Source organism: Podarcis muralis, chromosome 2, assembly GCF_964188315.1.
Source record: "Podarcis muralis chromosome 2, rPodMur119.hap1.1, whole genome shotgun sequence".
Lineage (NCBI taxonomy): Eukaryota > Metazoa > Chordata > Lepidosauria > Squamata > Lacertidae > Podarcis > Podarcis muralis.
This window is the reverse complement of record NC_135656.1, coordinates 63,038,182-63,055,033: the sequence shown is the minus strand read 5'-3', so window position 1 is coordinate 63,055,033 and position 16,852 is coordinate 63,038,182. Positions and strand designations below refer to the sequence as shown.

Below are 16,852 nucleotides of genomic sequence, written 5' to 3'. Positions count from 1 at the left end.
CCCAGTCACCAGTCTAGCTGCTGCGTTCTGGATTAGTTGTAGTTTCTGGGTCACCTTCAAAGGTAGCCCCACATAGAGTGCATTGCAGTTCTATCTCATCTCATTCTATCTCATCCTCAGCACAAGAATTTGAGCAGGTAATATTGTAAGGGAGTGACAGTCTTTGGAATTTATTCATGTAGGATTCTGACATATTCTGTAGCTTCATTTATCTACTATTACATATGCATCCTGCCTTTCTTCCAAGAAACTCAAGCAGCCACACACCGTTCTCCTCTTTCCCACTTTATCCTCACAACAAACCTGTGAGGTAGGTTAGGTTGAGAAGCTATGACTTCTCTTTTAAAAATGCGCCAAGAAGTTCATTTGCGCCTGAAGACCAACAATACTGGACTTCAGGTAGAAGAAGATATTGTATTGAAGGAAACGAGAAATCAAAAAAGAACAACTAGGCACTCAGGTTAGAAGAAAATAGATATTGAGCTAAACATAAGCCAGACCATTTTTATATTGGGGAATTTGATAAAATGATACACAAATTTGCTCCAGCAAAGGCAAAGCTTATCAAAAACATGTATATCATGAGGTTCCATAAACCTCTGCCATCTTGCTCTCGCCTCTCTCTTCTTCTCTCAGCAGTAACAGTTTTGGAGGAATGTAAAAGCCCGTCTAGAGAGAGACAACCCTGCTTGAAAAATCTAAGATAAAACAAGTCCCATCCTGACAAATGTTTAAATGGGCTCATCTGCTGCTTTTATGGATTGAATCTAATTGGACTGCGGAACAGTGGGGCTGTTCTTCTGTTTTATGATAATGCCAGGCTGATTGTGATTTATGCTCCGACCGTTGTTTTTCAGGATCTTGGGCCTCTTAATAAGCTTTAAGCAGTGTTTTCGTATTGCATATTCGTTGTTCTTTTGTTTGTGTGTTATGCTCCTCCTTTTGCGAGGATACACTCCTTAAAATAAAATAAAGATGCCTGTAAACAAGTCTATTAAATAATACAGGGCTGGGGAAAGCCGTGGCCCTCCAGCTGATGTTGGGCTACAACTCTCATCAGCCCCAGCCAGCATGACCAAGTGCCACAAACAAGGAGCATATGACGCAGATAATTTGTTCTGTTGGGCTTGCAGTATATTAGCAGGAGGCCTGTGTTGTGCATGCTGACCCACAGCAAATATGCATTTAACACTAAGCCAAAATCCCTGGCTTATTAACTTCTTCCCTGCTCCTCTGTTGTATCCTATGCATGAGGTGTAATACAAGCCAGGGCGCAGCATGTTGTAAACTTAGCCACGGTTTGTGGGTTTGCATGTTATGGGAAGCTATGGGTAATGGTTTCAAAAGAAGAAGAAGAAGAGTTTGGATTTGATATCCCGCCTTTCACTCCCTTTAAGGAGTCTCAAAGCGGCTAACATTCTCCTTTCCCTTCCTCCCCCACAACAAACACTCTGTGAGGTGAGTGGGGCTGAGAGACTTCAGAGAAGTGTGACTGGCCCAAGGTCACCCAGCAGCTGCATGTGGAGGAGCGGAGACGCGAACCTGGTTCCCCAGATTAGGAGACTACCGCTCTTAACCACTACACTACACTGGCATGAAGCCATGGTTGAAAGTTGGCCAAAACAACACACAGCACACAATGTTAATTGTCCAGATGTTGCATCCAGAAATTAAGCCCTGAAACAGATGCTCTGAAGGCACAGTGCGTCAGAGAATTAAGACAGAGGTAAACCTTTAAGTGGGATGCTGGTGGTGCTGTGGTCTAAACCACTGAGCCTCTTGGGCTGGCCGATCAGAAGGTCAGCAGTTAGAATCCCCGCGACGGGGTGAGCTCCCGTTGCTCGGTCCCAGCTCCTGCCAACCTAGCAGTTCGAAAGCACGTCAAAGTGTGAGTAGATCAATAGGTACCACTCCGGCGGGAAGGTAAACGGCATTTCCGTGCGCTGCTCTGCTTTCACCAGAAGCGGCTTAGTCAAGCTGGCCACAAGACCTGGAAAAACTGTCTGCGGACAAACGTCGGCTCCCTCGGCCAGTAAAGTGAGATGAGCGCCACAACCTTAGAGTTGTCTGTGACTGGAATTAACTGTCCTTTACCTTTTTTTAAGCCTTTAAGTAACATTAGCGCACATTTTAAGGTGCTCATATTTCCGTCTTCCAGCTCCTTCCTTTTCTACCATTTTTTTTTTTGTCAGAGGCCAAAGACACCTCAAATTCAACCAAATACACATGCGTAAAATATGCAGCAATGCACAGGTTTGTTTGTTTGTTTGTTTGTTTAAAGATGCATTTCCCCTTTTCATGCCATTGCCCCCAAATCCCCTTTCTGGACACTCCATATACTCCATGCCGAGTTGGTGTTGAGTCGTGGCAGGGATTTTTTGGTGGCAGCTCCCCATATATGAATGCCCCCCCCCCCGAGGTGTGTCTGTCCCCCTCTTTATTTTCTTTCAAGAGGAATTTTACAACATACTGAAAGTTTCTGTGCATGGCAACCTTGAAAATATCTCTGTGAATATACATGATTGTCTTTACTATGCTTTTAATAGCATTGTTTTAACACATGAGTTTGCCACCCTGGCCTTCTTTAGGGGGGGTATAAATTTAATTCATAAAGTAATATGAGCCCAGCCAGATGGGCAGACTATATTATTTATTATTATTATTATTATTATTATTATTATTATTATTATTATTAGTTGTAACCTGGGGGTGATTCTGCTGCCTGATGCTTTTGTGGTATTTTAAGGCATAGACAACTCCTGCTAAAATGAAGCAGTAAAAGAGGAGAATTATCCATAATAAAGCTTGCTTTTGTTGGCAAAGAAAGTAGGGCACTTCAAAGAGAAGAATCACTATGACCAGAGAGAAGGAGGAATTGGTTTATTTCCTGAAAAAATCTGGTGTGTTTTCAAAGTAGGATGTTGCTTTGCCGTGTTTACAGACTGTCCTCCAGCCTTAGGGATGCTTACAACATCAAATCAAAAATGCATACATTCTATGTTTAGTGTATGCAAGGACCCCTGTCAGCAAATGCATCTGAAGTCTCAAGCTCCCATGTGTCAACTTGACCATATATGTATGCATGACTTGAAAGCCATCAATGACCATTCACCATGACAATTAAATGGGTATTCCATGTCCAGACCCAGAGAACCTCTGACTGTAGTCTGCTGGAGGCAAAACAGAAGAGTAGGGCTGCTATCCTACTTGTGAGTTTTTCAGAAGCTTAGGGTTAGCCACTAGTGGAGGAGATCATGGGTGCAGTTACATAATTTTGAACACTGGATTTAATGGCCTGGGGCGATACATCACTTCACTTACAGTGGTACCTCGGGTTAAGAACTTAATTCGTTCTGGAGGTTCGTTCTTAACCTGAAACTGTTCTTAACCTGAGGTCCCACTTTAGCTAATGGGGGCTCCTGCTGCCACTGCGCCGCCACCACACAATTTCTGTTCTCATCCTGAAGCAAAGTTCTTAACCCGAGGTACTATTTCTAGGTTAGTGGAGTCTGTAACCTGAAGCGTCTGTAACCTGAGGTACCACTGTACTTCAACATGTGGCAAGTCAACTCTGCTCTGTTTGGGGGCCCTCTTCCTCATTCAGCTGAGTGGAGTTTTGGTCTTCTACTCCAAAGTCCTGCCCTACCAGATCCACAACTGGACATTGACCAAAGCCCAGTGTTCTAAGGGATGCCTTACAATCATGGTGCCAGAACACAAACGCAACAGAAGGTGCCTTTCCCCCACAATTATTCAATGGTAGCTATTTGACGGGGATTGAGGGCAAGCAACTTCCATTGAACTCTGCTGTCTTGGGCCAGAGCACAATATTGTCTGGCCGTTTCTCAACATTATCCACACAGGTATCTACCAAAGAAACGTCCAGGTAAAAAACAAAAACAACGTGGGGACTCATTTTGAAGATAATCTTGTTTTCATTTTATATGAAAGCAGTGCAGTGTGTCTGGTGTGACATCGAAGAGACAACCTGACCTGGAAACACCTGAGGAGGAGTTTGTGTGAAACTTTGACAATTGCCTTCCTCATCCACAGCACACCTCTCAGATTCTGCCTTACAAAGCAAAAGCTTGTTTTGACTTAAGGAAGCAGGTTTTGAGGAGGACTGAAATGTGGGCTCCCCATTTTTAATGATTAAGGGCCTAACTTTTTAAATAAGTGTGCACATGAGGGCCAGACTGGACAAATAGCTATTGAAGGTGGAAAGGGGGAAAAGGGGAGAGTCTATGGCTAGGGGTTGAGAGGAGGAAGGCGCTGATCGCAAGGGGAAATAAGCGCAAGCAGATTCATGTTCTCCCTTTCATCTCTACCTTCCCTCCATCCTCTCAAGAAACAGCCCCCACCCAGGAGTGCTCAGCAGGACCAGCGGATTAGCTGCCTGTCCAAACACAGCGTCATGAGCCCCTTTATGACTCAGCCAATTGTCTCATCTCACAGCAAACAGGATTTTAAACGCCCACTTAAAAAAATAAAAACAGATAGGCAGCAAAACTAAATTACCCAGCTGCAGCTCTTCAGCCCTCAGGAGACAACGGTTATGCTTTCCATAGATATCAATTCAAAGGGCTTTTAAACTAGACCTCTCTTTCCTTTTGCTCAGCACTTCAAAACCCAAAATTACATCCTCTCTTCAGACACCCAAGCAGTGACGCAGACATGCTTTGAGGCCAGGAGATCATTTCAATTAATATTCATGCAACCCACTTAATTGCTTTTATCCTTGCTGAGAGCCCAATAAGCTTTTACTTCCTTGCCTCTGACGGCACAAAACCGATCAGGGATATCTTGTAGAATGGAAAGCGTCCTTGCCCTGAGCACCTTTCCAGCACAGGTCTACTTCTTCCCCATCACAACATCTGGGGGAATCACTTGCAGCCACATGCCATCAGCTACCTAAATCCATTGCCTTAAATCTTTGCCCTTCACTCTTGTTTGTCCCTGGATTCACCAAAGCCCATCTTTCTCAGTTACATGAACCTCCACCCACCATCCTGTTGGCTTTCCAACCAAGGCTGACAAAAATGTAAGAAAAGACTTGCTGGATCAGGCCAGTGGCCCATCTAGTCCACTATCCTGCCCTCTCAGTGTCCAACCAGATGCTGTTTTGAATCTCCATGGGGTCCTTCTGTGACCCCATGAAAATTGACTCTGGAGGTTTGGGGGACCCTCCAGACCAATGTGGGAAGGGTGAATTTATTCCAACTCCATCTGTGGGCTTCAACTCAAAATAAGTTATAGAAATGATTTTTGTCACGGAAACCCATGCTAGCAACTTTCCCTTCACATTTACAAGGGCTTTTAAAAAAACCACCAAGTAACTTCTTGTCAGCAGCAATCATTATTACTTGCTTCAGACGCCTCAGTAAAGCAATCTCACTAAGTAAAAGTGGAATAAAGGTAAAGGTACCCCTGCCCGTACGGGCCAGTCTTGACAGACTCTAGGGCTGTGCGCCCATCTCACTTAAGTGGAATAAGTAGTCATAATTTTGCAATTCCCCTGTTCAGGACACTTATTGCGTGCCAAAATGGAATGGAAAATATACAGCCACTGTGATCTCTTACTCACATGTTACGCAGACCAAGGATGCCCTCAGCAGCAGATTGCACCATAATGCCCAGCGCTCAGGGACCTGAGCGATGGCCGTAGGAATGATTATTTCTGCAGGGACGTAGAACTGTAGTGCGTAAGTGAAGAAGATCCCAATGGAGTACAGCAGCTTGACAGACTGATACAACCTGCATAAATAATACAAGAACCAAGAGTTACATCCACTCATCCTCCCAGGTGAAGCATTCATGTCAAAACCAAAAATGAACACAACCCAGAGACAAAGCATATTTGGAATGTTTCTGCTCCCTAATCCTGTGAGTACCAAGGGACTCTGGCATGCAATTTCCATTTGCAGGGGAGAGAGAGAGAGAGACTATGAACACTGTTCCAATCCCGGGCTTTGCAGAGACCAAGCTTAACACAGAAAGGTACTTGCCCTGATCTAATGACTTTGCTACTGTATGATGAGGCATGGACTTCTTTGGGCAAGTAATGTCTTTTTCAGAGTCAAGAGGACGGATGCTGAAAAGCTATCTGTCCTTAAGTGATCTCAGAATCACTGAAGTTCTTCTTTCATAAATAATCACAAGTTCATGGGTTGCAAAAATCAAGGGATTGTGTCTAATCAAGTCATAGTCGGAGAAGACCTACAGCAAAATCAGTGGGCTTAGGTTACATGTGTATACCTACAGTGGGTCTACTTAAGGGTATAACTTAGTGGGAGACAACCTAAGGATCCTTCTTTGAAATGGACGCTGGGAAGTCTCCCCATTATGTACAGATGTTTATCCAAAGGGTTAATTTCTTTCATAGACTCTTCCGTTTGGATTTTACTTTCATTAACGGAGCCTGTGAAGTGTCAGAAATCAATCTCCTAAAGTTCATCTCCAAGCAAAACAAGTAGATACAGCAAAGATAACAGCAGGCCATCAGATCACAACATGTGATTGGGCTGATGAAATCCATCAACGCCGAAAAATTAGACGGCCTTGCTAAAAGACAATAAATAGATATGAAGGGTGAATGGGGTGTTTTGTTCTTCAGAACAAAAATAGAAATAAACAGAATCCTTGGAAGGAACTGAAGTTCTGCATGTAATTATGCATTTTCATTACTGGCTGGCTCAACAGCTGAAAAGAAACGAGCAGGAAAGATTTCCGGATACTCTGCAACTGCAGTGTGTGTGAATGGAGGATGAATTAAAACTTGCCAATACTGTAAGGTCCCTGTGTAACTCAACAGCACACTGAAATTTTGAATACTGTGCACAGCTCAGGGTAATTTTATCTTAGTTATGTATAGTGATCACAGTGAAAGTGGACAGAAAGGGGTTTTCCTTCTTCTCTCATAATACTACAGCACCCAGGGCCATCCACTGAAACTGAAGGATAAAAGGTTCAAGAAAGGCAGAAGGAAGCACTTTTGTCACACTATAGAGCTCACAAGATGTGGCTGCCACCACCAACTTAGATGGCTTCTAAAAAGTCAGCAGAAAAACCCATAGAAGATGAAGTTTAGGATTAGAAATGCTGGGGAACAAAAGCAGGAGAGGACTATTGCTCATGTTGCTTATTTATTTTATTTTATCTACTGTACATACAGTAAAGTTGCAACTTAGGCACATTAAGCACCTGGCAATTTTTTATTTATTTTGTTGAAATTTTAAAAAAGGGAGCTGAAAGGGGGCAATCCCACCTGCCAATGCACCCAATGGGTTTTGACAATACGCAGTTTTGGCAATCCCCGGAACATAACCCCTGTGTAAGTTGAGGGCTTTCTATATATAAAGCTGCCCACAAATGTATATAAAAGCTGCCCACTGTTCTCTGAGTGGCATACGGAATGTTTTTTAACCACAGCATCATGAAACAAAGCTTTGCGGTATATATAAAAAAATATTCTGGTGGTAGACTATAAACAGTGGTTCAGAATGCCCAAGAGGCATGTGGTTAGCCACTGTGGGAAACAGGATGCGGCCCTAGCAGGCCTTTGGTCTGACCCAGCAGGGTTCTTTTTCTCTTTTAATGAAACAGTATTGATGAAAGGCACTGGGTGGGGCCAGTGAATGCTACATCCTATTTGGTTGATCTGCTTACAACAGGGATGGGGAACCTCAGGCCTGGGGATGGGGGGCAAATGTTGCCTTCCAGGTCACTCTCTCTTTGGCCCTCTCTTCAGATCACACACCTACTTGATTCACAACCTTCACCCTCTTGGAGGGTTTTTGCCTGGACTTGAACTCCAATAGAGCTTCCTGCTAGCCTGGAGGAGAGAGAGGCATGTGTGTGTATGAGTGTGAAGAAACTAGCCTAATGTACAAAGGTAAACGTTACATTTAACGCTCTGCACATTTCTGCCTTGCCCACTGCAGGGTGAGGCCATTGGAAGGGGAAGATGTGATCTCCAGGCTGAAAAAGGTTCTCCTTCCCCGATTTAAAAGAGGAGCAGGTGGAAAGAGGAGTGGCCAAGATGGTTATAAGATTAGCTGGACTGCAATAATCACAATTTCTGTTTTTCCCAAAAAATTAAAGTTTTGCCCAAGAACAGCTGTAACATTCTGGAAGTCTGCTTTCACACTGTCAAAAGAAGGAGCCAGCTACCAGCCGCATTCACAAGCCAACACTGGGTTTTGAACCTATAATTTGGAGCCATATGCCAAGGGTTATACATACTGTAAACAATCCCTCCGAAAACACAACGATTACGTCAAGGAAGCCAAATTTACATGCCCGCAATCACGCAGATTAAAACCCAATTTGCATATTCTTATTTTTTTCTCTATAGAGCATCAAAATGCGTTAACATTGTTTTGGCATGTGAATGAAGAAAGATGGGCATGGAGATTAGGCGGGGGAAGGGAAGAGAAAATTTGAAAGAGCACCCAGAAATTGATCAGGCCACTAAAACTGTAGCTCCACAACAGCACCATTCACTCCAATGTTTGAGCTGTGCCAGATGCTGTAACTACACACCCGGCTACTTCGATGATCAGTAACCTAAAACCTTTGCATTGCATCTTTCTGAGGAATTTCTATGTGCAGTTGAAAAGACGTCCGTCCCATCCTGCAGCAGCAAGCATGATTTTACCCTGACTTTATTCTTTTTTAAAGGAAAAGCTGAAGCATACCTTCAAAGTGTTTTTTATCAGTTTCAGTCATGAATATTTCACAGTTTTTGATTATTCCCTTTCTCCCACAGCCAAGCACTTGCCAGCTTTAGCGCGGGTGTAAGTCCTATGCAATACAGACGTCATCGCTGCTTGCACTTTCACCAGCTCGGCTCACAGGCAAGCTATTTCAGGAGCTACCCATAGAGCATGTTTACGTGGAAGACAGCGTGTTACGTAAAAATGGCAACGATCAAAAGTCCGGAAAAGAACAAACAAGCAAAAAGAAGGAAAGCGAGCCATCGGTGTGAGAGGAGCTGGATCTCAGTGTCCAGGCTAAATGAGACACTCCTTCAGGTATATAGGGACAAAGCTGCTCAGGACTTTAAAGGTCAGCACCAACACTTTGAACTGAGCTCAGGGAACCAGCATAGGTCTTTTGGGACTGGTGTTATATGGTCCCGGCAGCCGTTCCCAGTCACAAGTCTGGCAGCCACATTCCAGATTATTTGCAGTTTCCGAGTCTATGCTGAACTGAGCTTGCTTCTCAGCCACTACAGCTGGTCAGAACAGGCATCTCAAGAGAGAGGAGGGTTCAGTAGCAACACCTTGACACCTTGACAAAGGATCCAATAGGGGCCTATAAAGAGCAAGGCAGCCACTGGGGTGCAGCACCCCAAGAGGGACTTGCTACTTTGGCAGGCAGCTTTGGCAAAAAGTGAGGCGGCAAGGCAGAACGCCGTGCAGCTTAAGGAATACTTTGCAGTTGTAAGAAGAAGAAAAAAGGCAGCTGGACATTGAACTACAGGAGCGAAGAAAGAAATAAGATCAAAGTTAAACGAGGACTTGGTGAAAGGAACAAGGAATGTACAGAAGCTGAAGATATAAATTAACTAATGATAAACTGATAAGGAAATAGTGGATCAAAGATTTCATACACAAGTGATAGGCATATAAGGAACGGAATTACTAAGCCAAGTCAAACAAATGAACTTTGAACTGAAATAATAAAACAATAAATTGGATTACAAAGTGATTATTTAATGAATAATTGAATTACTAACTAACTCTAAAGTGATAACTTAATGAATTGGATTACAAATTAATTAACCCCTTGGTTATTGAATTACAAAGAGAAACAAATAAACTGAAATTAATTACGAATTGACTATCCACAGCAACAGCTGAAATGTCAGATTACAATAAGTAAATATATCAACTGCTTTACTGAAAATCAAACGCATAATTTACTAGAACGAAGATGAATAATTCAGAAGGCACATAATGAGTTATATGTATTATCAAGGAACTAAGCAGGAAAGTGAATGAATTGGAATTCTCATTTGATTAGCATCTCAGTGAAAACAGAAATAAAGCTAATACAAATAGAAATATTAAAGTGAATGGAAAGTCAAGGTAACCAAACAAAGGTAAGTGAGTATCTAGAAAACATGGGCCCCAGACAAGTGAAAGAAAAAGAGGATGGAGTCTCATATATTATTGAAATGGGGTGAGGGGGATCCAACAGATGTTTAACAAGGATATAAAATCTATGGAGGGAAGACTTCAGGAAGGGCTAAGTAACAAAGAAGTAAAAGTTGACCCATGGATTATATAACAAGACAAACCTCTGAAACTCAGACAATAACTTCAGCATAGATCTGGGATGCATTTGTGTATGTAGAGCTCTCTCTGTCCTCTGAGCCTTTCAGCTTGCAATGCATGACAAAGCTCTAGGCTAGTGGTTCCCAATTAGGGGTCCGGGGACTTCTGGGGGTCCGCAGAACACACCCAAGGGTCTGCAGCCCCATTCCTTGCCTCCCCCACAACTAAACTTTTGCCATTTTTGCTGTTTAGCTGCTGATATATCACAATGTTGAAAACTAGATATTGCTCAGTCCTAGTCTGTTTTTTAGTATACCTAAAATCCTTTGCTATTAGAGGCTATCCCACATTTTCTTCAAAAAATTGTTTTGCAGAGGTAACTACCACAGAGTTATCAAACATTTCAAAAGTAGGCTTGGCTTTTGAAAAATAGGGGTTCCTCAGCAATTAGCTCCGTAATGGATTTAAGTATAAGATAAACAAGCTATAGCTTAGGGCCCCACTCTTTTGGGGGCGCCAAAAAAATCTAAAGGGGGGAAAAAATGTAAGTACATTTCCAAAATATAAGATAAAAAACAAATAAAATAAAATCTACATACAGCAACAGTGTTCTGTGTTGTGTAGGCTCCTATGATGTAAGTAATGGACCCCGCCTGCTAGCCTGCTCCCTAAAATATCACTGGTTTCAGTTCAACAATTACTTTGATCAAATACATAGTTTGTTATGTGCAAATGGCTTTAGATACCTATTAGGTCCATAAATTACCATACAGCATATATTCAACACAAAAAACAGAGATAATTTGTTGTTGACAAAGGACAGCAGGACATATAAGGGGCCTTGTTACCTTCAGTAGCTCAGGGGCTCATCAAACCTAAATACGGCCCTGAATTAGCTAATGGGGAACCCCTGCTCTAGGCTATTTTCTCCAGAAAGAGGATCAATAGGAGCTGCATATAAGGTCTGACTGATGGGAAAGATGTGGACCCAGAGAACTAGGCCTTCTGGTGATCTGAACAAATGCAATGAACAGTAGACAAGAGGAGATAGTGTTCCTGCCTTGCAAGGAACAGAAATAATATGCCATGCAGCTGCTTGCCACAGGACAGGAACAGAAATTTGCACAATCCTCGGTGGCTTCAAAGTCCATGTTCGGCACAATCCCCGCCCCTTGCCCTGACTGAACAGTCTGTTCCCTGTCTTGCAAAAAAGGTCTCTAAGCTCCGGCAACGCAATGGAACACTTCCCTAAGGTGTGTTCCGCAGCACAGCACAGCTTCCCAGTCCTAATTAGAAGTGCTGATTTTGCACATCCCATGCCTGGAAGTCATATGGCGTACCCACTCTGCCTACAGAGTTGTTCCCTGCCCATCTGCGTGGCAGGCTGGTAGCAGCGATACGCGGCGCAAAATGAGCTCAGAGCAAGCACCGAAATCCACATACACAAGCGGTGCTGCTGGCAGAGAAAAAGCTTGTATTATATCATACCTCTCCACCCCCAACACCCAGCAATGATTTCTTCCAGCACTTCTGGATTTAGATTGGGGGGCGAGTGTTGCCAGACTCCAACTCCTATTAGCCCCAGTCCATGTGACCAATGGTCAGGGAGCAGTAGACCAGCAACATTTTGTGTGCTGCAGGTACGCCTAAAATAGATCTTCTTTGAACAGCCTAAGGCACCTTTGTGACATGAAACAGCCCAAACCAATGAAAATGCAGTGATAGGGGGCGGGAATCGACCTTAACTCAGTGCTATTTTCCAAATCTCCAGCCAGCATCACAGCCAAAGGAAGTTGCTGGGGGGCATGTATTTTTGTCTCCAGGTATAGCCAGTTTGGGGGCCATTTCACACACTACAAGACACTTTTTGCAACCTCACGCAACCTCCTACGACTGATGCTCCCCATAATAAATGATGACAAACCATGTGTCCGAATACACACATTACGATGGTGAATCAGCGTCCCCTTTTACCCGAGATCTGAAATCACAGTCTAAAGTAAAAGTCAGATCCAGGAGAAATCTGATCAGTGTTGGTGCTGTCATACTATTTAGCTACCATGGATAGAATTTGTGAACACGCCTGATGCTGGTGTTCAGTTTGTTAAAATGTAGTTAAGAGAGATCCAGCTTTGCATCCGCAGTTTCCTCAGATGCTCCATGTTAGGTGACTTCTTGGCTGCAAAAGCAGTGAGCTCATGCAGACCTGAGTTCGCCTAGAAGCATCTGAAGCTGACCGACTGGCATCAGCCAGGAGGAGGCCCTAAGTTCAGGCTAGTAGTTGCGGAAGAGAGACATACCCCTTTTCTTTGACCTCGATCGCCGACACTTTAAAGTGTGCTGACAAAACGACTGACCAATTAACATGGCCTTTAAATTTCCGAAAAAAAATGAACAAGCAACCAAGACTGTCAGCAAAAGCAGCCACCACTAGGCATTTAATTATATATATTTTCATCTGACGCAAACCTCAGCTCTGCTTAGTCCCTAGAAATGGGCTTTGCACAAAAGATAAAGCAGCTATGTAGACATTGAGGGCTTATAGATCAAAAGCTTTGTCTAGGGCCTCCTATGGAATTCCAATTTTAATGTTATTCTCTATGAAAATGCAGCTCTAGGCGTCATCCTTTTAGCCAGTGTGTTTAAAGATCTGATTGTGACACATATCTTTTAAAAACCAAGACACAAACTACCTAATGCCGTGTGCTACAAGCGGCACAGCTTGGGCCCATTTGGCTTTGAACAGTATCTTCATGAGTTGCCTTTGATTACTAAGAGAAGTGTGTCACACTGCAACGCACAAGGGTAACCTAATGTGATATTTTGCACTTCTGATTTCAGAGCGCTGTGGAAACTATTACCCTTCATTTTCAGAAAGATTCAGGTTGAAGCAGCAGGTTGTAGAGCAAGGAATCCACTAGAGAGCACCACAATCCCTGTCTTTCAATCCTTCCTTCATTCTGATTGGGTAACAGACAAGTATGCAAAGTGTTAGCTGGTAAAAACTCAGATGACAAACAGAAACTGAAAGAGTTCCAGTTTAAGCATCACTGGCAATGATGAAAGATTATTTCAACATCCTTTGAAATACAAGAATGGACTACTGCTTTCAAAAATCAGGTCCATCTGAAAACCAACGTTTGATGCAAAAGTTCTCATAGGTGCACAAAGAATTGCACAGCTAATGTCTGAATAAGTATGGGAGTCTCTTTTCTCATTATATTCTATTAAGAAATCCTGACCTGGCATGAATACATCTCTCCCTTTCCTGCTGAGACAAAGTAGTGACTGAAAGTCCCCATGTTGTGTTTCCTTGAATGCAGTATTCCCTTAACCAGCTGAAAACTCTCCATGCTTTCCTGGAGAATATTAGGTTGTCAGGAAGATCTTGCATCCAATAATATGGCACATACGAGTTCCTTTATTACTTTCTTTCCAAGGGAGAGAAGGGCTTGAGAGCCCAAGAATCACACTAGGTTAAAATATATCTCTCGAATGTAACATGCAAACAAGTCCCCTTAGTAGTTCTGGATTTAAAGATGCCCCATGTTGCATTGTGCCTTCAGGTTCAAAGTAGCCTGTAAAGTATATATCACAGGAAGGTGGAGAATAATCACCCCCAAAAAAGCTTCCATCATGAATTGAGCCGTGCATCAAAGAAACAAGGATTTAAGTTAAGTTAGTGCTTGCAGACTGGGTCATAGTCACTGTTTCATAACCAGCAATGAACTTTCAGAAGAGGCAGTGTCCAATATGTGGCAACACATGCAGTCAAATTACTTGAATAGTAAACAGATTTTCAGGGACATGAATAAGGAAGGAGGAAATTTTGCAGGTACCGGATCCTAAGAAAGTCAAATAAGAAGTAGGCAGGTCACTTGCAAAAGCAAGATGACGTATTGCAATTACAGGTGTTGGCTGCTCTGTTTAATGCTTCCATGGCAGCAACCCATTAAATATGTTTCCCCAGAGCGATACTAGCCTCCTGTATGGCTACACCCAGTGCAACTCAGAAGTGTTTGTCTTTATCATCAGTTTTTGACAGGAAGTATCTGCTTGGTTATAGCACCACAGCCGGTCTCTGGATCATCTCAGTCAAAACACAAAGATGAGTGGAAGAAAAGTGGACTGTTAAGAGTGATTATGCAGAAGGCAGAAGGATGACTCTTGAGGAGCCTGAACCCATGAAGGCTTGACCACAAACACAAACAAACACACACAGTGCACTCCACTTGAACATCTTCTGGCCACAGAGTGAGTGCCTTAGGTCTCTTGCAAATTGTTTCCTACACCTCAGCATCTATCTGCGTATTTTCATTCTAAACCAACCAAGAGTAACCTGTCATTCAGAAGCTTATTTGCACAGGGAGAGAGACTTCCCCTGACTCAACTCACCAACAGTTAGGCAGATTGAGAGTGATGCTGGCCTGGATGTTTTCTCCAAAGCGCAAATATCCCAGGGTTCCCAGGCTGAGGTAGAGGGTGCTGACAATTGCCATTCCCACATAGAGGATGATGGGGAAATGGTGAGGGGTCTTCATCTTGTTTTCCAGAGGGAGCACCTTGGTGGGGAAAGAGGAAAATCTTTTAAGTCACCTTACTCTTCACTCGAACGACGCTTCAGCCCGTGAATTCTGCCACAGAACCTCAAAAAACATAACACAATGCACCAGGGCAGACCAATTTCATCAATCCAGTCTCCTCAGGATTCAGCCAGATGCCAAAAATGTATTTTCAGTATCAACCCGCTGTTAATTCCCAGCATCTGATAACAAAATACACCATCTCTTGAACACTGAAGTTGTCTAGATCTTGATAACTTATAGCCACCAATAAATCTACTGAACAGTTAGCTGTCTAATCCAGTCACCAGGGAAAGACCTCTGGAGTACCACTGAGCCCCCAGGCAACCCCCCAATATATAGTTTTTTTAATATAAAGTATCTTTTGGTGGCATACGAGATGCATCTTATGTTTCACTAATTATGTTGCACCTTATTTTTAACGGGCTTCTATTTGTGGAAGAAAGGACTTCAAAAACTAAAAGTTTTAATTTCTTCTCACTGCTCATTTAAGGAACACATATTACTGGCATTGTTGTACAGGATGTTCTGTAACAATGAAGAAATCTTAATCGACTTTGGGCTTTGATGTTTACACAGTGACCCAATAACGATAAAGGACATGAAGCACAGTTGCTAAGTAACATTCCATCCAAAGCTTCAGATTCCTCCCCCTTATTCAGTGGCTCATGTTCGGATGTTCTGGGCAGCTAAAGCTACCCTTCCTGGTGTACCAATAATGAAAAGCTCAAAGTCCATTGGGATATTTCAACAGTTTAAGAATACTGAGCCTCAGTCCATCTCTAAAAGCTGTCTGAAAATCATTTTCTGCCATTCTAGCCCTTGCCAAATAAATGTAAGACACTTTTCTTGTGTTACAGGATTCAAAAAGACACACACACAAGAAGCAATCTGCAGGGACTCAAATACAACTGCTGGTTCCAGAGAAAACAAGCGTACATAGGTCAGAGGAAAAAACAACTCTTCAACATTGTGTATACTGTACCGTATACACGATACAGCCCTGACCCTTGCTGAAATCATAGACCAATGAGCCAATCTGCACTTTACAAAGAAAAACAGAAACAAGCAGAGATGCTCTATATAGAAGGGACTTAGAGATTTCAAAACCAAACACAAGTAATCATGGATGAAACCTACAAGTCACAAATTCATAACGTTACACGACTTAAATTGCATTTCTGCCATATATGCATGTATATGTTTTAAATATTGGCAGTGGCAAAGTTTTTATCGGTGGTTGCAAGAACAAATGGGCCCTCTATTCCAAACAAAGTGCTTGATTAACCTGGAGGAAGGCTGTATGAACTCTGTATTGATTTGTAATGTTTTGTTGGTCTCTGGACCGTAATAAAGATTGTTGTTGTTGTTGTTTTAAATATCCTGCTTTCTTTAAAAAAAAAGAAAGAAATCTGTGGACCAATCAACAAAGATCAAAACAGCAAAGATGCAGGTCAGTTTTCCAACAGAATTTTTAGTTATTGAATTTAGATATTTCACAGTGTGCACACATACCAACCCAAACGTTGCTATCTTTTTCACTCAAATCTACAAACGTGCAAGTCAACCAGAACAAGAGATTCTATAAATGTGCAAATCAACTAGCTTTTCCAGTTAAGAACATTCCTTGCTGTTCTGATCAGATGTACTCAACATAACCTCTTTGCCTCTCCACCTCCCTACAGCGATCGTACAAACCCATTTCATACCTTCCCTCTCAACTAAACAAATATCTACTTCCTTCAGAGTCTCATAATACCCCTTGCACTTTAAGCCTTTTACTACCTTGCCTGCTCTGAACCATGGCCAATTTGTTGACATACTTCTCAACGAGAGAACTCAAAACTGAACTCAGTTGCTCCAGCTGTGACCTAACCAGTGTTGATTAGAAGTGTACTGTTGTGAACGCAATGCTTCTTCAGCTAATGCATCCCAGAATGGCACCAGGAGCTCAGAAACAAGATCGCCACTGAACTAAATTGAAGCTAA

The 16,852-nt window shown here is 42.7% G+C and overlaps 1 protein-coding gene across 3 annotated transcripts in view; it reads right to left on the bottom strand.

Annotated features, from left to right (window-relative positions):
* Positions 1 to 16,852, bottom strand: part of LOC114591368 (proton-coupled amino acid transporter 1-like) — a 40,864-nt gene that overhangs the window by 8,060 nt on the left and 15,952 nt on the right. For all 3 annotated transcript variants that reach the window (XM_077924620.1, XM_028718311.2, XM_077924621.1), the window contains 2 exons: positions 14,676 to 14,842; positions 5,585 to 5,754 (listed from right to left, as the gene is read on the bottom strand). In XM_077924620.1, the coding sequence (XP_077780746.1) occupies positions 5,585 to 5,754; positions 14,676 to 14,842 (337 nt within the window). The remainder of the gene's footprint in view (positions 1 to 5,584; positions 5,755 to 14,675; positions 14,843 to 16,852) is intronic.